Below are 24,918 nucleotides of genomic sequence, written 5' to 3'. Positions count from 1 at the left end.
CCTGCACCTCTAACGGATCCGGGATGCTGGGGACCCGCCCCCCGTCCAGCCCAAGCCCCGTGGCGGCCGCGCCCAACCCTACTCCACTCGGAAGAAAACAAGAGCGGTTCAAAGGTTTAAACAATTTATTGTGCCCAATTTATTGTGCCCCAAAAACGGCGACGAGAAAAAAGAGCGCCGCGCGGCCCCGCGCCCCGCGCGATTGCTCGGCGCGCGCCCGGAAAGGGGCGGGGGCGGGAAGGACTGAGCGGCCGTCGCGTCCTCGCGCGCAGGCGCGGCGCGGCCTTCGGGGCCCGGTAACCAAGGCGACACCCGTTGCCAAGGGCGAGAGCCAATAGGGGCATCGCCAGGGCCGTTTCAAAAATCTAAAGCAAACAAAAAAACGCTCCCACGCGGGGGATGGGCAGGCCAGTGCGGGCCCGGGTCCCGTGAAGTCGGAGCGCGCACGGCGGCCCGGGCCGGTGCCCCGCGCAAAACCTACGTGCAGTCGGGGTGGAAAACGGGCGCCGGGGCCCCGCGTTCACTTGCGGCCCTTGGGCACTTTGGGCACGCTGGGCTTGGCCGCCTTCTTCACCTTCTTGCCGCCCGCGGCTGCCGCCTTCTTGGCCTTGCTGCCTTTGTCCTTCTTGGAGGCGGCACCCTTCTTGTGCGAGCGCTTCTCGGGCTGCGGGCCCTTGGCGGGCTTCTTGTCCGCGCGCCGCGCAGGGGCCGCGCTCGGGGCCGCCTTCTTGGCCTTATGCGCAGCAGGCGCCGGGGCGGAGGCGGGCGCCGGGGCTCCGCGCCGCTCCCCGCCGCCCTCCAGCTTCTTGCGGTTGAGCTTGAAGGAACCGTTGGCGCCGGTGCCCTTCACCTGCAGCAGCGTATCGTTCTGCACCAGCGCCTTGATGGAATACTTGAGGTAGGTGCGCCCGTTTTGCTGGTCGAACCATGCCACCTTCTTGGCCTCCGCGTAGATCTTGGCCAGCGACGAGCCGTTGCGTTCGCCCAGTCGGCGGATGGTCTCCACCACCAGCTGGCTGTATTTTCCTGGTTGGTTCTTCTTCTTGCTATTCTTCCTTTTTTTGGATGGGGACAGCGAGGTCGAGCCGCCGGCCTTGGCCGCCTTCTTGGCCGCCCCCTCGGCGGTCGTTAGCGGCAGGGCCTCCTCCAGCTCCACAGACATGGTGGCGAGCGGGTTGGTGGCGGGCGGGGCGCGGAAGCCCGGGGGCCGCGCCGGGAAGAGAAAGGCGAGGGGCCGCGGGGGCGCCGGGGGGCTGGGGGCGCGCGGCGGCTCCAGGCGGGAGCGGCCGCGGCCGTGCCTGGGGCCGGGCGGCAGGGCTGGGGTGGGGGCCGGGCCGGCCGGAGCGGGGGTCCCGAGCCGGGGCCGGCGCGGGGTCGGCCGGAGCGCAGGAGTCCGACGCGAGGTAGCCGGAGCGGGTTTAGTCGGCCTCGCGAGCGTCGCCGCCTTCGCCAGAGCTCGTTGGGCGTGCGCGCTGGGCTCTGGCGAGGAGGGCGCCCCGCTCCGCTTTTATGGCTCTACGGCGGACCACGTTGAGAACAACAACAGCCTGGTCCGGGGCCAGCGCCAACTTGTGCTTCTTGGAGCCCCTTCCCCGGCCGCTGGCTTCCCAGACCGCGCCTCCCCGGCGCCGCCGCACCCGCCGCCGTGCGCCCCGGACAGGGCCCGAGCCTGCGGCGTGGCGGAGAGGCGGCCCGCGCCCAGGGAGGGCTCGGCAGAGGGGAACGGAGGGGCGCACCCTAGGCTGCGGGAGCGCGAGAGGAGGGGGGCACCCCGTTTAGGGCCGAATAGCGCGGGCCCCCGGGGAGGCCCCGCGGCCCGGAGCTCGGCGGCAGTCAGCCAAGAGTGGTCCACGGGCCCCCAAGGCCAGACCGCGTCCGGGGGGGCCCTGGCCTGCCCGCTAGACGCGCTTTAATTTGTTCGAACTAACACAGGGCACGCCCTCACGCGGTCGGCTAGGGCAGTGTGGAGGGAGCCGGGACGGCTTCGAGGGGGGTCTCCGCCAGAGTGCAAGAGGAGAGCGGATGCTGGCGCCCTTCCCTGCGCGCCCGAGGTCTCCTTACGCCTCGGGGTCCTGGGCAGGACGCGGGAGGCGGCGGAGAAGACCGCAGGTGCTTCTCTGGGGACATTTCCTAGCCGCCGTCCCCCCCCGACCGCCCCCGCCCGCCCTGCCCCGCCCCGCCCCCGCCGCAGATGCTACAGCGCCCCATTTTATGGTGGGTGAGCAGCCTCCATCATTCCCCCCAAAGCCAAATGGCGGCTCCGGCTGGGAGAGAGGGGAAGGCCGCGGACTCCGGACGGTTTCCCGGAGAGGATGGGGGAGGGGAGTTGCTCCTCGTTCCGGGCCACACCCCTCCCCCTCCCGTGTGGGGAGCGCAGTTGAGAGCGGGGGCTCCCTCTCCGGGTACCACGCGGAGGCTTGTGCAAATCTGGTGGCCCTGCCGCTGGGTCCAGTATTGGGGGTGCGGAGGAGGCGCTGGACCATCTTTCTCGAAGCCAAAGGAGCCCCCACTTGGGGAGCTGAGGCCACGGGGAGACGCTCCGGGAGGAGGGCGGATCCCTTTGGGGTGAGTGATTTAGGCCCGGATCCTGCGGCCGCGGCCACGGCCACGGCAGGATAAACAGTTCCCTGAGGCCCGAGCATGGAGGAGAGGGGGTGGGACGGGGTGGGGGTTGGACTGGAGCTCCGGGGGTGAGAAGAGGTGCAGGCCGTGAAAGCCAAAAAAGCGGGGTGCGTTTCGGGCCTTCTGACCCAGCAGGCCCCCTGAGCGGTCTGTGCTTCCCCCTGTCACAGCGCTTGTCCGGCCCCCATTTGCTCTCCGACAAACTGGGGAATAAGCCCCAGGGGAGAAGGAAATTGAGGCTGGTGGGGTGTTTGCGGGGGGTCAGGGGCTTGAGCCACAAAAGGGGGCAGAGAGTACAGCCCGTAGGAGAGGGAAGATGGATCTCAGCCCGCGCTCCTGCAGAGAAGGCCAAGACCCTCTCCCAGGGAGGAGGGCCGCTTAGCGAGCCCAGCCCAGGTGACGAAAGACCATCTGAAGTTCCTAACGTGGGGGGTGTGGGGGGGGTGGGACACACGGGTCTGCGGGAGCTGAGCCTTGGGAGGAATGGGGAGCAGTGGCAAGGAGCTTGCAGATACTGCATGGCTTGAGCAAAGACCTCGGGTTCCGAAGATGTGTGCAGGGTGAGAAGCAGCGAGGTGTAGACCCCGTGCCCCCGAGGGGTCTGCCTGGGAGCAGAAGCCCTGGGAGTGAGCAGAGGGTGGGCGTGCTGGGGGTGGGCGTGGCGGCCCTCCCAGGAGGACCAGGGCGCACTGAGGTCGAGTGGGAGCAGGGGCGCCCACGAGAGAGCTGGCCCAGGGTCCCCGGGCGACTGGCACGAGGGGCTCCAGCTTGGGTCTCTGAAAGGTCAAAGGGAGAGCAGAGGGTGATAGCCCAGAAGGACCCCCGACTGAAACCTGCCCAGCCATCGCCGTGGAGGGGGCCAGGTCGCGGGAAATGTGAATCTGGAGCTGGTTGCAGGAGCAGGCGGGGTGAGGGCTGTCTCCCCGGGTCATTGGAGGGGAAGGAAGGACGTGGGGCTGGCCGGAGAGGGAGGCTGCCCATTGGAGACAGAGAAAGAACGGTCAGAGGGGAAGGGACGGCCAGGCGTGGCTGGTGTCCTGGAAGCCGAGGAGGAGAGAGTTTCAAGAAAGAAGGGCCGGTCTGTCCAGTGCAGCTCCCTCAGGAAGCTGCTTGACCGTCAGAGCCGGCCTCTGAGACCCTCTGCCTGGACCCTGCCTGTTTCACCTGGTGTTTTACTAAGACCTAAATGACTTCCAGGATTTAAAAATCAGGCGATTTCAGTAAAAATGCAGTCCAGATTTCAGCTTTCCCTTTTAAAAATCTGAAGATTTGACCGGGGTGGGTTGCGGGGAGTGGGCAGAGGGTGCAGGGCCTGAGTAACAGTTCAGTGAAGGGTGCCGGGAGGCTCCCTTGCCCTGGGGGAGGCCTGGCCGTAACTGGAGGAGAGAAGGAATCAAAGCAGGGAATGGACACATGCAGGCAGGGCAGTCCACAGAGAGGACGCAGCAGACACGGCTCAAGAGTCCACACCGGCCGGCCCTGCTGGGCTCCTTGGCCTGCCCAGAGATGCGTTGCTGCCTGGGGCCCAGGGCTCAGGGAGACTAATTCTAGGCTTTGGGAGTGGGCAGGGAGGCGATTTCCTCCCAGTGACCTCATTATACAAGTGAGGACACGGAGGCCTGGGTGGCAGTTAGCAGCTTTACCCAGTTCTCCAGGACGCTAGGCCTTCAGGGATGCCTCTTGAACCGAACGTGCCCGGGTAGCCCCCTGCCATCCTTCTAAGGACGTCACAGGTGGGGAAGGCCTCACGTGGCCCATGGGAAAATGCCAAAATACGGGAAAAGGAGCACCTGGAATTGGCCAGGGCCTGGTGGAGAGGGCCACCCCTTCCCCAGGGCCGGGGGTGCATGTTCTGGGCGGGTGCACGCTCCCTAGGCAGGCACCTCCAGTCCTGGGGCTCCAAACACCATCCATACATTGGTGACGCCCATTTCTGTCTCTCTCCCGAGTAACAGACGCCGCGAACTGCCCACCGCTTCCCCTGGGATGTCTAAAAAGCATCTCTTCTGTGTCATCGCTGAAACAAAAACTCCCCATTTTCTCTTGCAATCCTGCTTCTCCCCAAACGTGCAGAAAGCATGGGCCCCTCCTCATCTCTTCTTCCCTCTCCCCCCACCCATAGGTGCCTGTGTGCACTCCTCCCCCAGCCGCCGCGCTTGCCGCCCTCCTTCTCCAGGCTTTTTGTTCCTCCCACACACCAGGGGCTCCCACCTTGGGGCCTTCGCACCTGCTGTGTGGCTAACTCCTTTCACCCAGAACCCATTCAGTGCAGCCTCCAGGCCAGCCGGGCAAAGACGCCTCTCTGGGATTCCTGTCTCGTTACCCTGCTTTATTTTCTTCTTAGCACTTAACGATCATCTGACCCTGTTTTGCCTATTTCTGGGGGGCTCCGAGAGCGTAGCTGGGTCTGCCTTGCTCCTTGCCGGCCCCCAGCCCCGGGCACACCCTGCTTGGCAACGCAGCAGCAGGAAGGTGGACTCTGGGAGTCAGGAGCTCCCCTCCCGCAAACTCCCTGTGTGACCCACCTGCCTGGGCCCCGGGTGGTCTCAGTGTTGCCATCTGTATAAGGGGTGCACGCACAAAAGGGCAGACAGAGGCACCTCCACCTCGGACCGCACTGCCCCCTGCTGGCCACTCCCTTCTGACAGCCTGGGCAGGAGCCCCGGGCGGGGAGGCCCAGAGGGCTGTGGGGTCGCCAGCCTGCTGTAGGAAAGGCCCAGTCGGCTGTGGCTGGGCTGCTGGGGTAACAGTTAAGAGGCCAAAGGGTTTGTCTCCCCAAAAGGTGTTTTAAACCGAGGTTGGCTCCAGCCTTAGCCTGGGCTGGGCCCAGTTTGCTGTTTGAAATGTAAATAAGAGGCATTAAGTGCTTTTCAGTATTTAAGGGGAGACAAAGGGGAATTCACCAGACGAGGCTGTGGGGAGGTTGCCTTTAAGATGCAAATGTGTATTGTGAAGCCCTGAATGGGGACGTGGTGAGGGCCTCTGGCCCCTCACCCCCAGGGCCGGCGGTGGGGCGGGGGCGGGACCGCCAGGCGGGAGGCTGAGATCAAAGGAGCGGACGAGTAGATGCTGACGCTTAGAGGAGGTGGAACGGGGGACTGAGCTGCCACGGCGTCCTGTCCTGTCCCCGGGGCCCCGGCTGCCCACCACCCCTGCAGACACCCCCAAAGTGCTGCTGTCCTTAACGTGCAGGTTGTCAAGAAGGGACTTAGGTGCTACTCAGTGTGGAAGGAGCCAGACCTCGGCAGGACCCGCCACTGCCTGGCGCTGTGTGTCAGGGTCAGAGTGAGGGAGGCCCCCACTCCGGGGGACTGAGGACCGTGGGGGCCGAGTAAGGACCCCATCCTAGAGACGGGCCTGCAGTGCTGATCAGAGGCGCGGCGTGGAGAGTGGAGCCCGTACCCTGGGATGTGAACAGTGGCTCGGCTCCAGGAGGGGTCCTACCACCTCCCTCTTCCACTTCTGCCTGAGCTGGGGACCTTCTCCAGGACTTTTACTTTTCTTTCCTTTCATTTCTTTAAGTGCTGGGTAGTTTTTTCTTGGTGAAGTTATTTGTGGTATAAAACCCAACGGGAGTAGAAGGATGTGAAGTGAAAACAGCCTCCGCCCTTGGCCCCAGCTCGCGAGCTGTGCGCGCACAGGGCTGCCTGTCGCTGACTCTGGACACCGGGTCCGCGTCCAGGTCGCCTGTCCTGACGGCTGCAGCGCCAGCCATCTGGTCGTGTCCTCCTGCGGGGCAGGCGGGGCTGTTACTAAGGTGTTTCCGTGACTGTCCTTTGTTCACGAGCCCAGAACTAGCCGCCAGATTCACTGTTACAAATCGGGTTAAGCCTTGCTGCCCCGCGGCTGTGCAGCCCTCTGAGCGCCCCTCCTCCCCGCACCCGCGTCCCCGACTTCTGTGACTCCACCCAGCCTGGTCTGTGTGTGTCCCCACCTCCCGCCCCATTTCAGGCACCGCCATCCCCCCGCCCCCGTGACCTGGCCGCCTCCTCAGGGCTTCCCGACCCCCCATCTCTTCTGGGCCGCGGCCACCAGCCTTTGGGGGTGTGAAGGGACGTGGCATCCTGCCCCCCTCACAGCCTGGCTTTGCCGTCCCCACCTTCCCCTTCCCTTCCTTTCGGCCTCTGCCCAGCCCAGCCTCCCCTGCGGGGGTCTCTGCCTGGCTGGGCCAGGTCTGGGGGGAGCAGTGGAGTTGGATGGCGTTTGGGCCCTTGTTTCAAGGACAGGGGAGCCGGCGACTCTCCTGGCCCAGGAGACGCGGGCTCCCGGCCCCCCCTGTCTGCAGGGCAGGGGTCTCCTGGGACCCAGGCTGCCCGCTCCAGTGCCCCCGGGGAGAGAGCCGGCCCAGTGGGCGAGGCCAGACTTGTCTTCCAGCCTGGGGCTGTGGTAGAGCTTGACATCTCTTCTCCAGAAGGCCCGGGGTTTGAGGCCCGAGGAGCCTGGGCGGGTTTGCGATGGAGAGACCATTTGGGGAGGGGCCCCGGCGACCAGGACAAAATGCTACAAAGAGAGAAACCATCTTCCAGCGTCACCCTGCGGGGCAGAGGCGCCAACAAGGGAATCTCGGCTTTATCTCCTTTCTTACAAGCAGCCTCAGCTGTGGAGACGCTCCCGTGGGGGCCAGGGCGGGGAGGGGGGGACCCGCAAAGCCCTACAGGGGGCGAGAGCAGCCTGGGCCCAGGTGCCGGGCATCCACCCATCCCACGCGGCCGGGGCTGCGTTTCTGCCTGCGGTGGAAAACCGGGACCCAGGAGAGACTGGGTAAGGTCCCCAGTGACCCCTGGCCAGGAAGAGATGGCAGAGCATTTGCTGTTTACCTCATTTCAAGGCGGCCCCCCCAACCCACTTTCTAGCACTTGGTCTTACCCCACCTCTTGCTTTCTCATACCTGCCACCCCCAGGAGAGCAGGGACCCGATCAACCCATGCTGCATGAGGCCTGGCACGTAGTAGGTCCTCAATAAATATTCGTTGAATGAATGAGATGGGAGTCGAACTCTGGCGGGCTTCCTGTCCCAGTGCGAGTCTGCGCGGTCCCAGGGCCGAGCCGAGAGCCCGCGGGGCCTGCGAGGCTCGCAGACGCTCGTGTCAGTGTGACTGGCGATCCCGACATTCTCTCCTGGTCAAGAACAACTCACACAGCTGCCCTGAGAGGCTGGGACTCCACTCCCTAACTGCCGTTGTCCGGGGCGGCTGCCACCCCCCAGCCCGGGCCCCCGCCCTCCCCGCTCAGGACCCTCCAGGGCTCCCTGACCGTCCTGCAGCACTCGGGCCTGCTGACCTCTTCAGACCTTATGTCCTGGCGCCCCTGCCCTCCCCACGGCCTCCCTCCCAGAGCCCACTTCCCACCCCTGGTTTGACTTCCATCGGCTCCTTCAGTCCTGTCATCCTCGTTCCTTTTCTCATAAGTTTTCTGTAGCTAAAGTATCTTTTGTTTTAGCGTCTATCGCCCACCCCCAAGAGCTTGTCTGTCTTGTGTAGCATTGAATGATGAGAATCTAGAAAGGAATCTAACTTCAAACTCAGGAGTTAGGTCCGTCAGGACTCAGAATTATATTTGTGAAAGGGGGAAACAAAAGCCACCAAACCAACACCTAGTCTAGAGCTCGACATAAACGGCTCTCCAAAAATGAGTTCCCTTACTTTATTTCCCTCTAATCAGATATTAATTCCTGAACGCTTTGGGACCGTCGATGGATCCAGTGGGGAAGACCCTTCGACCCTGTCTTGTGTCCTGTCTGCCCTGTCCCCACCTTACATGCAGAAGCTGAGGTCCAGAGAAGACGCAGGGCTCACACGGTGCCACTGGATTGCGCCCCGAGTCTGATTCCTAGTGCAGGGCTCTTGCCCTTCCTGACACTTCATCTGTCCAGTTAGCCAGGGCCGGGGGAGGGGCAGCAAGGCCAAGGCTAGGTCCCAGGATGAGGACAGGTGTTCGCCAAGCTCCAGCCTGGTTTGGGTGCAGAAGTCTTTCCATCCGGGCCAGGCCCCGGAGCCAGGGAACGATGGAAGGGCAGCCGGAGGAGGCCCAAGCAGTCTTGAGGCATCTAAGCTCACTCTGGACCTGCCTGTTAGGCGCCATCTGCCCCAGAAGACTGAGAAAGCCTCAGAGTGGATCTCCCAGTTGCCACATCTTCACAGAGGCCAAGGTTTTCTCAAAGCCCCCATTGGACCCCATCAGATACTGCCCACCCCTCAAACACGCGGGCGGCTTCCCATCACACTTAAGATAAAATACAGACATCTCTCCACGGCCTTATGCGGCTTGCCTTCCTGTCCCTGCCCTGGACAGCCGGCCCACCCCACGCGGTGTCTTTGTGCTGCTGTTCCCTCCTCCTTGGACTCTCAGGCCCTATTCCTTCTTGCCAGTCAGGTGAATAACACCTCAGGGAAGCCTTCCCTAAACACCCCGTCTGAAGTAGGGCCACCCACCCCCATCTTTCCCCATCACTTTGACAAGTTTTTCTTTAAAGCGCTTATCACTACTTGAGCTTTCGCATTTATAGCCTAGTCTCTCCTCCCCACCTGGAGTCAGCTTGTCTGGTGTGTGGGTCACCGAATTCTCTGTACTTAGCATACAGTAGATGCTCAATAAACATTTGTTTGAATAAGTGACAGAGAAAGGGCCCTCACAGGGAGTACAGAGATTCGGCCCGTTTTTTCTGCCCAAGGTATTAAACTGCATGCCTGGAGAGCCTGGGGGTTAGCTCCAAGACAGCACCTTCCCCTGCCCTCCCCCAGACCCTAGGCCTTCGACAAGTGAGCAGTTGGCTCCAGTGGAGGAACTAGCATTTCAAACGGGAGAGAGCTTGGGGCCTTGGGGCAGCTTTCTGTGTGGGGAGCGGGGACAGTTCTCGGGAAGGACAGTCTTCACCCTTAGGGTGAGTAACGACCACGGCCGGGGTCAATCGCTGTGGAGGGGACTGAGCGGAAAGGGTCCCCGGGATGCTCGGGAAGGATGCTCGTCTCTGCGTCAGGGGGAGCGGGAGCCGGCGCCCAGCTTCTGCGTTTTCGGCTGCCCAAGTCCCCTCCGGGCTTAAGGGGCGCGCCGCGTGGTCTCACCCGCGTCCCCGGCCCTTCCGCGCTCGCCTCCCTCCCGCCCCGCCCGTGCGGCTGGACTGCCCGGCAGGTAACTGCGCTCGGCCGGCGGGCGTTGGGCGCGCGCCCCGCCCCGTCTCCATGGAGACCGCTTGCCAGCCTCCCAACAGCCCACCGGCTGCGCGGCTCCGGGGACCAGAAGCGCGGATCCTCAAGCCCGGAGACGCATGTCAACACGGGGACCCCCAGACCCCCTTCTCGACAGGCCCAGGAAGGGGCGGGGCGGGGGGAGTCTCTCGTTTAACAAAGGGTCGATGCTGGGGCAGGTTTGGGAAAAGGAATTGACCCAAAGCCTGGAGAGCTTGGACCCCTGGGTACTGTTGCTGGTCCAGGACCTGCACTGGAGCTTTCCTGCCACAGGTCCTCCTGAGGCCTTGCTAAGGTTTCCCTGGGGTGGCACCGAGGCCAGACCCCAGGACTTCGTCCCCTGGGCACAGATCCCTCTGGTCACTCCCCACGGGGCTGCACTGGACGAGGCTCTGAGATGAGGTTCTGTGAAGGATGCTGCAAGACTCCCCCCAATGCCGCCGGGCAGCCACCAGGGAAGGCGTCCCGCTGTGGGGACCGCTTGCCCCCATAGATCCCAGAGAGGCTATGGCAGAAGCTCTGCAAAGCTGACCTTGGTCTTTGACCTCTGCCTGGTAGGCTGAGAGAACAGCCTAGGCCACGTCTACGCCCGCCAAGGAGACCAACTGCTGGTTTCCTCCCAAGACCCGCACCCTGCACAGATTTTTAGATGTCCACAGCCCCAGTAGGGGACTGGCTAACCTGAAAGCTGACTTCTCCCGGGATATGGCCAAGTGACCGCTGGTGCACACCTGACCTGCCACTGCACCAACCGCTAGAGCTGGCTTCCAGAGTGACCTTTTAACTGGTCCTCACTGGCCACTCCCGATGCTGCCTTCAAGGCCTGTACAGTCGGCACCTGCTGGCCTTTGTATGTCAGGAATCCACGCCACCAGCCCCTGTGGTGACACCGGACACTGGGGACCAGAGCTTCGCAGATTTGCCTGATGGTAAACCACCAGAGATCTGTCCTTGTGTGGAACCACCCCACTGCACACCTCTGTGCCTTTCTTGTCCACCTGTCTGGGATGCTTTTCTATTCCGATTTTGTCCCAGGAAACAAACCAAAGTCCAAGCCAAAACAGAAGACAAAAGCATGAATTTTATCTGTCCCGGGGTTCACAGACTTCCAGGCCTACCTGGCCAGGTAGAAAATATCAATGAATGAGATGGTTTGCGAGGGACTGGTGACCTGAGGGGCACGGTGCGCCCATAAGGGGGCAATGAGCCCAGCCCCCGCTGCTATGCCAGGTAGAAGGCAGGCCCCGGGCTGCAGGATACTCTGGAGACAAGTGGCAAAACGATATTTTTTAGTCTATAATCTCTTCTTCTCTCAACATTATACAAAATTCAGATTAAAAGACTTCCCTGGTGGCACAGTGGTTAAGAATCTGCCAGCCAGTGCGGGGGACACGGGTTCGAGCCCTGGCCCAGGAAGATCCCACATGCCGTGGAACAGCTGAGCCCGTGCGCCACCACTATTGAGCCAGCGCTCTAGAGCCCGCGAGCCACAACTACTGAGCCCACGTGCTGCAACTACTGAAGCCCACACGCCTAGAGCCCATGCTCTGCCATGAGAGAAGCCACCGCAATGAGAAGCCCGCGCACCACAACGAAGAGTAGCCCCCGCTCGCCGCAACTCCGAGAAAGCCCATGCGCAGCAACGAAGACCCAACACAGCCAAAAATAAATTAAAAAAAAATTTAGATTAAAGAAAAAATTGTAAGAAGTAAGACAGGGCACGTCTGCAGCTCAGGGTTGGCCTGCCTGGCTTGCTAGCCTGGACTTCAGCGCAGATTCAGCCCTGTCTGCCCGTGATCTTATGAAAACTCCACTTAAGCCTGCTGTGTGCAGACCCCCTGGACACTGTTCTTTGCATGTGCCTGAGCCCCAGAGATCCCTCCGTGTTACTGGCTGGCTGGGGGCTCCTCAGGGTGGCGCCCTGCCTGGCCCAGCTCCCTCACCTGCTTCTCCCTGAGGAGCAAGGGCTGCCCAAAGATTCTTTACCAAACTGATCCTGCAACCAGTCTAGAAGGAGATGGAGAGGGAGGTGGGGGTCTCTGGGCCTCTCAGCACCAGGTGCCAGGCCAGCCGCAGGGTGCACTCTTCCCGCTTTGAGTTTGGCCCCAGACTTGTGAGCCGACTTTCTCAAAAGCCCCTCCCACCCCCTGGACCTAGAGGTCAGCGTGGAAAGAGCAGCACAGCAGCTTGGCTTCCAAGGCAGCTTCTGGCAGCATCCGCGCAGTACTGAGATTCCCAAACTGAGCCCTGAAAATCTGCACCTCGTTCCTGGCCCCTTTCCGGATGGTTTATGTGCTAACCAGCGATGTGCACTTGTGCATAAGCCAGCGCCCTGCTCTGGGGCCCCAGCGGGCAGCTCAGGGGCCCTGTTGCTCCGGGGAGCCCTGGGCGCCTCCAGGTCCAGGTGTGACTTCCCAGGGGGACGGTTCCTGCGCACAGTGAGGGGCGTGTGACGGTAGTTCCTCGGGCTTCAGGCCTTGACTGAGAAGGGAAGGGGGTTTCTCTCTTCCCCTTTCCGGAAACGTACAAAACAGAAGTAGAAACCAACTGCTGTGCCCTCTAATACTTGTCTGCTGCCAACCCGTCATCTTGCAGGACCACGGACACTGGAACGCGATGACCGCAGTGACGCCGGCTCCTTTCCTAGTTCCCTAAGGAGCCTTGGGCCACGGCCTCTGCTGACTGGTCACAATCCAGAAGAGTGGTTCTCAGCCTGGCTGCACGCTCAGATCACCTCGTGAGCTCTAAAAACTCCCAGCGCCTTCTCCCAGGACAGTGAAATCCACAGTGCCAAAGGTAGAGCCCAGGCATGAGGATTTTTTTCTTCCAGTGTTATTGGGATATAATTGACGGGTACTAGGATTTCCGGGGGAGGATGGGGGCATTACCAGAGAAAGAATGCCTGCCTCGGGGCAGTGGAAACGCTGCCCTGCCCCCAGCGGGAGCAGGTGAGCCCTGGGGCTCCCTGTGGTCCAGGGGCAGGCTTCCCAACTTCCGGGATGCCGGGTGGGTGAGAGCCACTCCAAGTGGGGGGGAGTGGGCGGCAATCTGAGTCTGGGGCCTTTCTTGGGGGAGGGAGGGGTGCCTGACGGGGTGTTCTTTGGCCCCCTCCGCTTCCACCTCCTTCAGGCAGTGGGGCTGGCAGGCCTTGCCCACTGGCTCTTTTAGGGCTTGATGACCAAAGAAATTAGCCCCACACCACTGCGGCCTCCCACACCTCGGAAGAAGCTCGTGTTCTCTATATACACGGGGGAGCGGCAGCAGAAGTCGAGCTGGCCGAGCTGTCTCGTGTGCGGTGTGGCTTTGCCCACGCACGGGCGCTCCTGCTGAAAGGGCACCCCGCACAGGGACATCACAGAGGATGGAGGATGTTTGCGGGCAGAGGCAGGGGCCCCTGGGGTTCTGTGAGGCTGAGCCCTCTTTTCGGGTTTCGCAAGCTGCAGGCACTGCCTTTGACTTCTTTAGCTTGGCAGTTTCCTTCCCCCCCTTTTTAAACACAAAAATGAAATGCACGTAACAAACTTTTTTACCACTTTAACCGTTTTTAAGTGTACAATTCAGTGTCATGACATCTACTCACAGCGTAGTGAACCATCACCACTGTTCATTTCCAGAACTCTTCCGTCATTGCTAACAGAAGCTCTGTACCAACGAAAGAGTAACTCTCCGTTCCCCCACTGCCCACAACATCTATTCTATTTTCGGTTGATAGGATTTTTCCTATTCTAGCGCCTTCATCTAAGTGAAGTCATACAATATTTATTTTCCTATGTCAGGCTTATTTTACTTAGCAAAATGGCTTCAAGGTTCATCCATGTTGCAGCATTATTCCGAATTCGTTCCATTTTTGTGGCTGAATAGTATTCCGTTATACATATATAAAGCACATTTTGTTTACCCATCATCTGTTGATGGACACTTGGGTTGTTTCCACCTTATAGCTATTGCAAATAATGCTGCTATGAACTTGCTATACGACCATCTCTCTGAGTCCCAGCTTTCAATTCTTTTGGGTAGATACATAGGAGTGGAATTGCTGGCTCATATGGTAACGCTACGTTTAAATTTTTGAGGAATGACCAAACTATTTTCCACACAGGCACACCATTTTACATTATTCCCATGTGCACAAAGGTTCCAATTTCTCCACATCCTTGGGAACACTCATTTTCTGTTTTTTTGGGTTTGTTTCTTTTGTTTTGGTTGCATTGGGTCTTCGTTGCTGCGCGCGGGCTTTCTCTAGTTGTGGCGAGCGGGGGCTCCTCTTGGTTGCGGTGCGTGGGCTTCTCACTGCGGAGGCTTCTCTTGTTGCAGAGCACGAGCTCTAGGTGCACGGGCTTCAGTTGTTGTGGCTTGCGGGCTCTAGAGCACAGGCTCAGTAGTTGTGGGGCACGGGCTTAGTTGCTCCAGGGCATGTGGGATCTTCCTGGACCAGGACTTGAACCCGTGTCCCCTGCATTGGCAGGCGGATTCTTAACCACTGCACCACCAGGGAAGTCCCTTTGTTTTGTTTTGAATAATAGGCATACTACTGGTGTAAGGTGGCTTTGATTTGCATTTCCCAAATGCCTAGTGACATTGGGCATCTTTTCATGTTCTTCTTGGCCACCTGTGTATCTTCTTTGGACAGATATACAAGTCTTTTGACCATTTTTATTTATTTATTTATTTTTGCGGTACCGCTGTGGCCTGTCGCATTGCAGAGCACAGGCTCCAGACGTGCAGGCTCAGCGGCCATGGCTCATGGGCCCAGCCGCTCCGCGGCGTGTGGGATCTTCCCGGACCGGGGCACGAACCCGCGTCTCCTGCATCGGCAGGCGGACTCTCAACCGCTGCACCACCAAGGAAGCCCTATTTTATTAATTTTGACGCTATCGTAAATGGAATTATTTTCTTACTTTTTTTGGATTGTTTATTGTTAGCATATAGAAATGCAGCTGATTTTTGTGTGTTGATTTTTGTATTCTGCGATGTTGCTGAAGTAGTTTATCATCTCTAGTTATATTGTGGACTCTTCAGGGTTTTCTACATACAAGACTGTGCCATCTGTGAACAAAGATACTTTTACGTCTTCCCTTCCAATTTGGAGGCCTTTTATTTCTGTTTTGCCCTAAGTGTCCTGGATAGACCTGCCGGTGCTCTGCGGAACGTGGTGATGGAAGGGGGCGCCCTTGTCTTGTTCCTGACCTTAGGGAAAAGGCTTTCAGTCTTTAGCCGCGAGTATGACGTTGACTGTGGGGTTTTCATATGTGGGTTTTATTATGTTGAGGCAGTTTCCTTCTATTGCTAGCTTAGTGTTTGTTTCACAAAAAGGGGTTGACGTTTTAAACACTGAGATATAACTGACACCTACCATGACATTAGTTTCAGGTGTTCCGCTCTTTGTATATACTGTGAAGTGATCACCACAGTAAGTGTAGTCAAATCCGTCACCATACATCGTTACAAAGTTTCTTTTTTTCTGATGAGAACTTGTAAGGTCTAGTCTCTTAGTGAAACTGCAGGGACTGCTTAGTTAAATCCGTTCCGCCTGTAACCTGCCTTGACTCATCAAGGCGGTTTTAATTGTTGCTACAAAAAGACCTGCGTGTCCTCCACGCAGCCTAACAGTGTCCGGAAGCCCAGGGTCAGCTGCACCCGGTTAGAGCTGAGCCGGTTGAAACCGGTTAGGACCACCGGCCCTCCAACTGGGCCTGCGCAGCTGTCCCCGGGGCGGCCTTTTGAACGTGCAGAGGCCGGGGGCCTAGTTCCACCGGCTCACACCCTGCTTCCATCACTTTGCTCCACGCCCGCCCACGCGAAGACCCCGCCCTGCTTCCTTATTCCTTATCCCGAAACCACCGGGCCCCTTGCCTGCCGGGGCGTCTGTTCTCCTGTCTCCTCGCTCGGCTTGCCGACCTCGGTATCTCAGCTTGTGGCTTGCCGCGCGTCAGGTAAGACAGCTTGTTTCAGCAACTCTGAAATATGCAGTCGAGTATGATTAACCCTGGTCGCCATCCAGGACGTTACATTCCCAGGACCAACGTTGGAACCGGAAGCCTGGCCCTCTTGACCCATTTCACCCCCCACCCCCACCGCCCACCGCCCACCCCCGCCAGCTCTGGCAACCTCCAGTCTGTTCTCTGTGTCCGTGGGTTTGGCTTATTTATTTTTCGATTCCACATATCAAGGAGATCATACAGTATTTGTCTTTCTCTGACTTACTTCGCTTAGCCTGATGCCCTGAAGTGCATCCACGATGACATAAATGTCAGGATTTCCTTCGTTTCTTACGGCTAAGAGTCCATTGCATCCGTGTACCACATCTTCTTTATCCGTTTATCTGTTGATGGACACTCGGGTTGTTTCCATGTCTTGACTGTTGTGAATAGTGCTGCGGTGAACGTGAGGGTGCAGCTGTCTTTCGAGCTGTGTTTTCGCTTCCTTCAGATAAATACTGAGCAGTGGAATTGCTGGATGGGTTGATAGTTCTATTCTTTCAATTTACTTGTTTGTTTTACTTTTTCACAAACCCCGGTGTCGAGGGCCGACCCAGAAGCAGCTCGTCTACAGACGGTTCAGCTCCAGGTTCCCCACAAACGTGCGGTGCATGATTGTTTTTGATTTTTGAGGAACCTGCATACTCTCTTCCACTCCCACCAACAGTGCACAAGGGTTCCCTTTTCTCCACATCATCAGCAACACTTGTTATTTCTTGTCTTTGATAAACAGCCATTCAGACAGGTGTGAGGTGGTATCTCATCGTGGTCTTGCCTCGTTTCCCCGATGTAGTGACGTTGAGCATCTTTTCATGTACCCGATGGCCATCTGTGTGTGTCCTCTGGAAAAATGTCTCTTCAGATCCTTTGCCTGTTTTTATTTTTTGCAGTACGCGGGCCTCTCACTGTTGTGGCCTCTCCCATCGCAGAGCACAGGGTCCAGACGCACAGGCTCAGCGGCCATGGCTCATGGGCCCGGCCGCGCCGCGGCATGTGGGATCTTCCCGGACCGGGGCACAAACCCGTGTCCCCTGCATCGGCAGGCGGACTCTCAACCACTGCGCCACCAGGGCAGCCCCACAACACTGTTTTGATTACTGTAGCTCTGTAGTATTGTTTGAAGTATAGGAGAGTTATGCCTCCTGCTTTGTTTTTTCCCTCAGGATTGGTTTGGCAATTCTGGGTCTTCTATGGTTTCATATAAAGTTTTGGATTATTTATTCTATTTCTGTGAAAAATACCTTGGGAATTTTGAGAGGGATGGCATTAAATCTGTAGATTACTTTCGGTAGTATCGCCCGCCATCTTAGCAGTATTCTTCCAATCTAAGAGCATGGGATATCTTTCCATTTCTTTGTATCCTTTTTAATTTCCTTTATTAATGTTTCGTAGTTCTCAGGGTGTGAGTCTTTCACCTCCTTAGTCAGGTTTATTCCTAGGATTTTGGGGGATTTTGGTTCTATTTTAGAAGTTACTTGTTTTTTCCATTCCCTTTCTGATATTTCATTGTTAGTGTAAAGAAATGCAACCGATTTTTTTGTCTTGTTTTGTTTGGCCTCACCTCGTGGCATGCATAACTTCCCCAATCAGGGATGGAACCCATGGCCCCTGCAGTCGAAGGGTTGAGTCTTAACCACTGGACCACCAGGAAAGTCCCTGCAGCTGATTTTTGAATGTTAATCTTGTATCCTGCTACTTTGCTGAATTCATTTACTAGATCTAGTAATTTCTGTGTGCAGTCTTCAGGGTTTTCTATATATAATATCATAGCATCTGTATATAATGAGCTTTACCTCTTCCTTTCCAGTTTGGATAACCTTTCTTTTCCTTGTCTGATTGCTGTGGCTAGGACTTCCAATACTCTGTTGAATTGAAGTGGTGAGAGTGGGCATCCTTGTCTCGTTTCAGATTTTAGCGGGAAGGCTTTCAGGTTTTCACCACTATTATATTGGCTGTTGGTTTGTCATAAATGGCTTTTACTATGTTGAGACGTGTTCCCTCTATTCTCATTTGGTAAGAGGTTTTATCATGAATGGATGCTGAATTTTGTTTTTGCTTTTTCTGCATCTATTGGGATGATCATTTGGTTTTTGAGTTTTCTTCTGTTAATGTGGTATATATCACATTGATTTTGCAAATGTTGAGAACCATCCTTGTGAACTTGGGTTAAATCCCACTTGGATTCAGACTTGGGATTGTGGTGTATGATCTTTTTTATGTGTTATTGGATTCGGCTTGCTAATATTTTGTTTGGAATTTTTGCACCTATATTCAAAGATACTGGCCCGTAATGTTCTTTTTCATGGCTGAGTAGTATTCCAGGGTATCTGTGTACCACATCTTCTTTATCCATTCCTCGGTCGGACGTTTAGGTTGTTTCCATGTCTTGGCTATTGTGAGCAGTGCTGCAATGAACATAGGGGTGCGTGTCTATTTGAATTAGAGTTTCCTCTGGACATACACCCATGAGTGGGATTGCCAGCTCATATGGTAGTTCGATTTTAGTTTTCTGAAGAACCTCCATACTGTTCTTCATAGTGGCTGCACCAACTTACATTCCCACGAACAGTGCAGGAGGGTCCCCTTTTCTCTGCATCCTCTCCAGCATTTGTGACCTGTAGACTTTTTGCGTGTGTGTGTTTTTTTTTTGCGGTACGCGGGCCTCTCACCGCTGTGGCCTCTCCCGCCGTGGAGTACAGGCTCCGGACGTGCAGGCTCAGCAGCCATGGCTCACGGGCCCAGCCGCTCCGCGGCATACGGGATCCTCATGTACCGGGCCACAAACTCGTGTCGCCCGCATTGGCAAGCGGACTCTCAACCACTGCGCCACCAGGGAGGGAAGCCCTAGACTTTTTTTTTTTTAAAGAACAGCTCTCATTTTTTTTTGCCCCCACACATGCAGGATCTTAGTTCCCCGACCAGGGATTGAACCCCCGTTCCCCTTGCAGTTGAAGCATGGCGTCCTAACCACTGGACCACCAGAGAATTCCTGTGGACTTCTTAATGATGGCCATTCTGACTGGTATGAGTAGTTTTGATTTGCATTTCTCTAACAATTAGTGATACTGAGCATCTTTTCATGTGCTTGTAGGCCATCTGTGTGTCTTCTTTGGAGAAATGTCTGTTAAGGTCTTCTGCCCATTTTTCTACTGGGTTGCGTTTTTGTTGCTGTACAGGGCCACTTTCATATGTGAGGTCAAGTTCTTATGTGAAATTCAAGGAGGATTGAGGCCAGGTGATTTTCAGTGCACAGGTTCGAGGTGAAGTTCAAGATCAAGCTGAAAAGAGCGAGGCACAGAACACTGGATGAAGGTCAGGTTCCATGTTAATTTGAAAGCTTACCCAAGGTTGCTTCAAGGGGGTTATGGGCAGGAGCATCCCGGTGTGAAGGTCAAGACTGGAGTTGAGAAGTTCAAGGTTCAAGTCAGTTTCTCTGTGAGACATTTGCAGCATGATCTGGACCAGGGGTGAGGGTCAATTTCAAGGTCAACTTCAAGACGATCAAATTCAAGGACCAGTTCAGCACCGACTTTGGTTAACGTGCAGCATCAGGACGGTCATTCCAAGGTTGTAACGTAAGCGCGACACAGGGTCAAGTTCAGGACAAGGTAAAAATCAGGGCAATTCACAAGGAACATATATCCATTGGGTGAGAGACTGCATCAGGGTCAGGCTCAGGGTCAGTTTCAAGGTAAACATCTGGTTTGAGGTGAAGTAGGAAGTCAACCTAAAATTAGGACATCGTGTGGTCAGGTCATCTGGAAGGCAAAGAGGTGCCAACATCAACGCGAGGTCCAGGAAGATCTTCAGGGTCGTGACAAGGCAAGAGGTCCAACCTGAGTGCGTCTGGGTCAGGATTCATGAAACAAGGTGAACGTACTCAGCAGTGTACTTTCACCTCAACAGCAAGCTCTTGCTGAGAGCTTGAGCCAATTAGGGTGAGTGTAGTTAGTGGTAGCGGGGAGAATCCGTATTAGTGTAAACAGCTTGGTCTCAACCACTGCAGGCCAGTGTACACCGTGATGGGCCTCCGTTCAGCTCTAACTAGTGCTACTAGATACGTGCAGACGAGCTCAGCCTCAGGCACTCTTCTCAGAGATAAAACCTTACTGCTGGGCTTCCCTGGTGGCGCAGTGGTTGAGAGTCCGCCTGCCGATGCAGGGGACACGGGTTCGTGCCCCGGTCCGGGAGGATCCCACGTGCCGCTGGGCCCGTGAGCCGTGGCCGCTGAGCCTGCGCGTTCGGAGCCTGTGCTCCTCAACGGGAGAGGCCGCGGCAGTGAGAGGCCCGCGTACCGCAAAAAAACAAACAAAAAAAAAAAACACCTTACTGCTGGTTAGTGTTAACTAACATGGACGGAAGCGATGCAACACACCTTCATCTAAAGGCACTTTCTTACTGAGACGTAGGAGGAATTAGGACCAATCTGAATAGAGGTTTTGCTAAGAACTCCCATCAGTGCAACAGCGTCAGTCCCAGACTCCTTACGGCGCGCTGGAGTGAGCTGAACGCAAGCGCAGCCATGCACATTCGCAGGGCGACTGGGTTTGGATCAAGCTGAGGGGCACCACTGAGACGAATCTGTATCCGTGCAACAAATCAGTCCCATTCTTCTCAGAAGTAACTTCCCCTTGTTAGAACGAATGTAAACACAGCAGCACACATTCGTCTCAATTCACACTCTCACCGGGAGGCATGGCAAATTCAAACGGACTTAACTGTTACTGAGCAGAATCTGCGTGAGTGCAAACACCCCAAACCCCATTCTCCTCAGAAGCCAGCCTCGCGCTCGCTGGAGCAAACCCGCTCCTCTCAAGAGCACGCGCTCACGCTGACGCGGGGATATGGAAGAGATGCCGTACTAGTGCAGAGTTCAGTCTCGGCCCTACTTCTCACTGTGGAGAAACCAAATCCAGGTAAGTGTAGCTGCACGTACAGTTTAGGCAGATAAGGTGAGATCAAGGTCAGCCAGCCACTGACGGGACATGGGGTGGGATTAGTCTCAGGCTGGAGAGTAAGGCTGTCACGGGAGGTAGGGTTCAGTGTTCACTTCGAAGTTGGAATATGACAGGGTCAGGAGGAGGGTCAGATTCAAGGCCATTTCAAGGGGGACCATGTTAGCATGACTGTCAGTGACAAGGCGAAGCTGAGCACAGAGTCAAGGTCGGTTCAAAGTCAAATTTCGAGTCAGCTAGCTACGGCTGGGACCAGGGCCACAAGGTTACGTTCGGGCTCATTTCAAATCAAGCAGGTCAGTGTAAGGATGGTCACCAGTTGTAGGGCATGGCTGAGGTCAGAGGTCAAAGTCCGTTTCCACGTCACGTTCAGGGTTAGGGCGAGAGGGACCCGCTCTGAGAACAGCAGCCTGGTCCACACAGCACGGCCCAGCACGAGGCCGCCAGCTGGGAAGGACTCCGCTGCTCTTGAGGCCGAACAGCATACCCACCAGGCCCAGCCCAGGGTGCGGGGCCGCAGCAGGGGTAAGCCCCTCCGGCCGCGGCGGCTCTGTGGCTGTGAGCTCCTGACGACACTACTTTAACACATGAAGTCCGGGCCAAGAGCAGCGGGGGAAGGACACGAGCGAGGGGCTTGAGAAGTGGACCCAAGTAGAATCCAAAGGCTACGTCTGCAAAACCTACACTGCCCTGCTGCGGGAAACACGACTAGTTCGTACAGTTGGCTCTGGGCGGCATCTGCTCAGTCCCGGCTGTAGCTTATCTGTGTTGGAATATGGGGCTGGTGCTGCCAGATCTGCCTGTCCTGTGAAAAGTCAGAAATCCAGAACTACGTGATGGGCGACCATTGCAGCATGGGCAACCACACCAGTTAAAAGACAAGACAGCACAAAGGCCAAGGGACACTCACAGGCTGTGCGTGGCGTCCGTGGGTCCCAGCAGCTCGTGGTTGCTCCTCTAAAGGGACAATGCTCTCTCCATGCAGGGTCCCCCCCCAATACTGTGATTAAAAATGCAAAAGACAAAAGCCAGGGGCAGGTATGCAGGGCTGGACACGAGAAGGCCTCTTTCTGCCTCAGAGTCCTGCGGGCCCAGAAAAGGCAACGGCAGTGATTAGCTAACAGGGTCTCTCCTGAGCCCGAGTCTGGAAGAGGGAAAAAAGACAGGGCGAAGACAGATGGTCTTTGTTCTTGTTACATTTTATTGGCATCACGTTCATCTCTTTACAGAAGAACTTGGCCCACACCCTAGAATGCAGGCCCCTGGAGAGAGGGAGGTGCTCTGAGAAGCAAGCTACAATGCGGGGCAGGTCCTGGGGCACAGCTGCCTGGCTCCACACCCAGGACACGGGGAAGGCATGGCGGGTTGTACTGGGAAGAAGGAGAGAAGGTCTGCTCACCTAAGGATGCCACAGCCCCAAAAGGAGCACCTTCCAGAACAAAGGTAAAGTCCCTAGGACAGGTCTGGTAGGATTTTCCTTTTCCTTTCTCTCTTGTACGTGGATGCTGATCTAATAAGGGAGTCTCAAAGTGTGGAGCAGAGAAAAAAGAAATGAGAGTTTTCTCTTTCTGAAACAGCCGTTCCTCCATCGCACACACCGTGGTATTATGCAAATCAACCTCGTGGAAAAATTTAGATACAGAAGGGAACTAGACAGTTTTCCCCCTGGAGAGATGAAAAGCTTTTTGGCTCCTAAGTCTTTGATGGAAAGGCGTACATGATTCTCGTGTCTACTGTACAGAATACTGCCTCCAGCTGGATTTCTGAAATCTGAGTGGCTAAACACTCTGCGATCCAGACAGGCTTCACCCTCCATCTCTACGCCTGCATCTCAGGACTTAAACACGTAATCCAAGAATTTCTTACACTAATTTATACATTTTTAATTGGTTGCATATATTAACATGTACTATAAGATTCTTTTCTAAGAAGCATTACATAATAAATGGATACTGTAAAAAGATCTGATTAGTTAAAAGTAACAAGCATTAACAGATACATACAAAACTCAGCCTGATCAGACTGGGTGTGAGCCTGTAATGAAGTGCAGGGCACCCGCCTTCCCAAGTGGTAGCCTTCACGGGGGTGGGGGGGTAAAAAGACCACAAGACAAGTTAAAAAAACCAGAACTAATTAGACACAGGTTGACTGTAACAGTTCTCTCTCTCCAGTGGACAGAAGTCGTCTCCGAGGCCGACTCCAAACCGGAACGATTTCTACAGCCGGCCCATCCTGCTGCCATCTGAGGGCTGACGCAGGGACCCCGATGGAGCCGTCACAGGCCTGGGCTGTGGAGTCTGTCTGTGTCGGGGGTGTGTGTATGTGTGCAGGGGAGACTGTGTCTGGGGGTTCTTTTGGCAGCTGGATGTGAGAGATGACTGTTTGTGTGGAGAGGAGAGGGGCTCATGGTGGAAGGCCTACTTGTGTTCTTGGTTCGCGAAGGACTCTGTGCTCTGCTCTCTGCCACTTCAGCAGCTGCAGCTTTCTGCCGAGGCCTTGGCCCGGTCGTTCTTGTCCAGTTTGATGGGCTCAGGGAACTCATTGTACAGCTCCACCTCCGTTTCCTGGGCAGGGAGAGAGAGAGACAGGCTGGTTAGTCCAGGCTCGGGGAGACTCCCAAGCTCAGCCCGGGCAGATGGGGGGCATGGGCACGGAGCAGGCCCAGCAGTGAAGTGAGGGCCCTGGCAGAAGGTGCTCGAAGCCAAGTGAGCGGGAGATGGGGCAAGGTGACACTGAGTAGGCAGGCAGGACAGGGCCGCCGCGCCCTCCGTGGGACGTCAGCCTGGGGGCCGCCGCCTGCTCTGAAGCTTCTACCAACGCCTGACAAGAAGGTAGACGCTCCCTCCCGTGGCCTGGATTTGGCCGCTCTGAGCCAGCATTTCCTCAAGGTTCCTGGGCGCTCCTCCGGCCCCCTACCCGCTCTCATCTTTCTCATCTTTCTGGACTCAGGGTCTAGCTTCCTTTTTGTATCTCCGGATCTGCACACGCAGAGCCCAGCCGAGGATCCCTTTGTCTGGCGGGGATACAGACTGGGGTCAGTTCAGCGGGCCTTGCGCTGATGAGCGTGTTTCCAGGGAGGAGCAGCCTTCTACTTCCTGATGTAGAGAAGTAATCTGTCACTGAAACACTGAGCACCTGTGCAGCAGGAACTGTTCAAGGATTTGGGAAAGCAGGGACTGGTTCTATCCATTCACCATTGCTATAAAAGTAACAACCTCTAGGACTACATATTTTTTAAAAAAAGCTCTGCTGAATACAGCACTGTGCATGTGCCGTGTTGTCGAGTATATTCAAAAGTTGCCAGCCGCCACCACGCCGTGATTCCACTTCTGTCATCCCCAAAAGAAAGTCTGCACCATGGGCGGCCACCCCAGACCCTATCTGATGCCCTCAGCCCTTCACACACACTTAGCTACTTTCTGTCTTAACAGAGAGTCCTCACCGGAGACCGGATTTGCTGGCACCCTGATTATGGCCTTCTGGCTCCAGAACTGAGAGAAAATAAAAGTCTGTTGCTTTTAGCCACCCAGTCTGTGGTATTTGTTAAGGCACCCAGAGAGACTAATACAACGGCTGTAATGCAATTCCAATCAGAATCTCAGTAAGGTCTTATTTGGAGGGGGGGTGAAGAAAGAAAAAATGAATAAAATGAACCAAAAATAGCCAAGAAAAAAGATAAAATTAGTGAGGGGAGGCCTGCCTGATCAGGGGTCAGACGCAGAGGCAGTGAAATCAAGATGGTCCAGGCAAGGAGCAGGCAGACGGCCAGGACAGACCCCAACGTATGTGAATACTGGATACTAACTAAAAAATTCTCTATGGCCAAAGGAATTGAAAAAATCCACTGCAGTAACAGGTGAAGGGAGGTTCAATTCAAAAGCGCTCTTGAGCACTGCGGGGTCCCGCGCGAGGGCTGCCTATGGGCTCTGCCGTGGAGAGTGTCAGCGGAGCTCCAGGGGGAGGCCCGCAGCGTGCTGGCAGGAACTGAAGGATTACTACTGTCCCTGGGAAAGCCAGGTGGCACTTGCCCGCAAAAATACACACACCTTGCAATCTAACCACCTCACTCCCAAGATGCCAGGCCGTCACTGTAACGACGCTCTAGGGACGGCAATATTCAGAGAGGAAAACTCCAACAGTGATGCCAGCCAACAGGAACTGGTGAAAAACGACTCCTGT

The 24,918-nt window shown here is 56.4% G+C and overlaps 2 protein-coding genes and 1 long non-coding RNA gene across 8 annotated transcripts in view; 1 reads left to right on the top strand and 2 right to left on the bottom strand.

Annotated features, from left to right (window-relative positions):
* Positions 1–107: 107 nt before the first annotated feature.
* LOC116761879 (histone H1x) lies at positions 108–1,491 on the bottom strand. The gene has a single exon (XM_032648274.1). It carries the CDS (start codon positions 1,160–1,162, stop codon positions 521–523), a length of 642 nt encoding a protein of 213 aa, XP_032504165.1. The 5' UTR covers positions 1,163–1,491; the 3' UTR covers positions 108–520.
* Positions 1,492–2,340: 849 nt separating this feature from the next.
* On the top strand, positions 2,341–22,287 carry LOC116761882. 2 transcript variants are annotated; one of them, XR_004352152.1, is made up of 4 exons: positions 2,341–2,565; positions 12,402–12,602; positions 20,559–20,700; positions 21,969–22,287. It is a non-coding gene; the product is annotated as an uncharacterized LOC116761882 (long non-coding RNA). The 2 variants fall into 2 exon arrangements; XR_004352151.1 differs by lacking the exon at positions 20,559–20,700 and adding an exon at positions 18,687–18,806 and having other exon boundaries at positions 2,349–2,565.
* RAB7A (RAB7A, member RAS oncogene family) overlaps positions 21,920–24,918 on the bottom strand; it is a 105,408-nt gene continuing 102,409 nt past the window's right edge. For 4 of the 5 annotated variants that reach the window (XM_032648277.1, XM_032648276.1, XM_032648278.1 and 1 more), the window contains one exon: positions 21,920–23,303. In XM_032648277.1, the coding sequence (XP_032504168.1) occupies positions 23,208–23,303 (96 nt within the window). In that variant the 3' untranslated portion in view covers positions 21,920–23,207. The remainder of the gene's footprint in view (positions 23,304–24,918) is intronic. The other variant, XM_032648279.1, reaches the window with a different exon arrangement.

Source organism: Phocoena sinus, chromosome 11 (assembly GCF_008692025.1).
Source record: "Phocoena sinus isolate mPhoSin1 chromosome 11, mPhoSin1.pri, whole genome shotgun sequence".
Lineage (NCBI taxonomy): Eukaryota > Metazoa > Chordata > Mammalia > Artiodactyla > Phocoenidae > Phocoena > Phocoena sinus.
The sequence above is the reverse complement of the archived record's forward strand: the minus strand, read 5'-3'. Positions and strand labels throughout refer to the sequence as shown.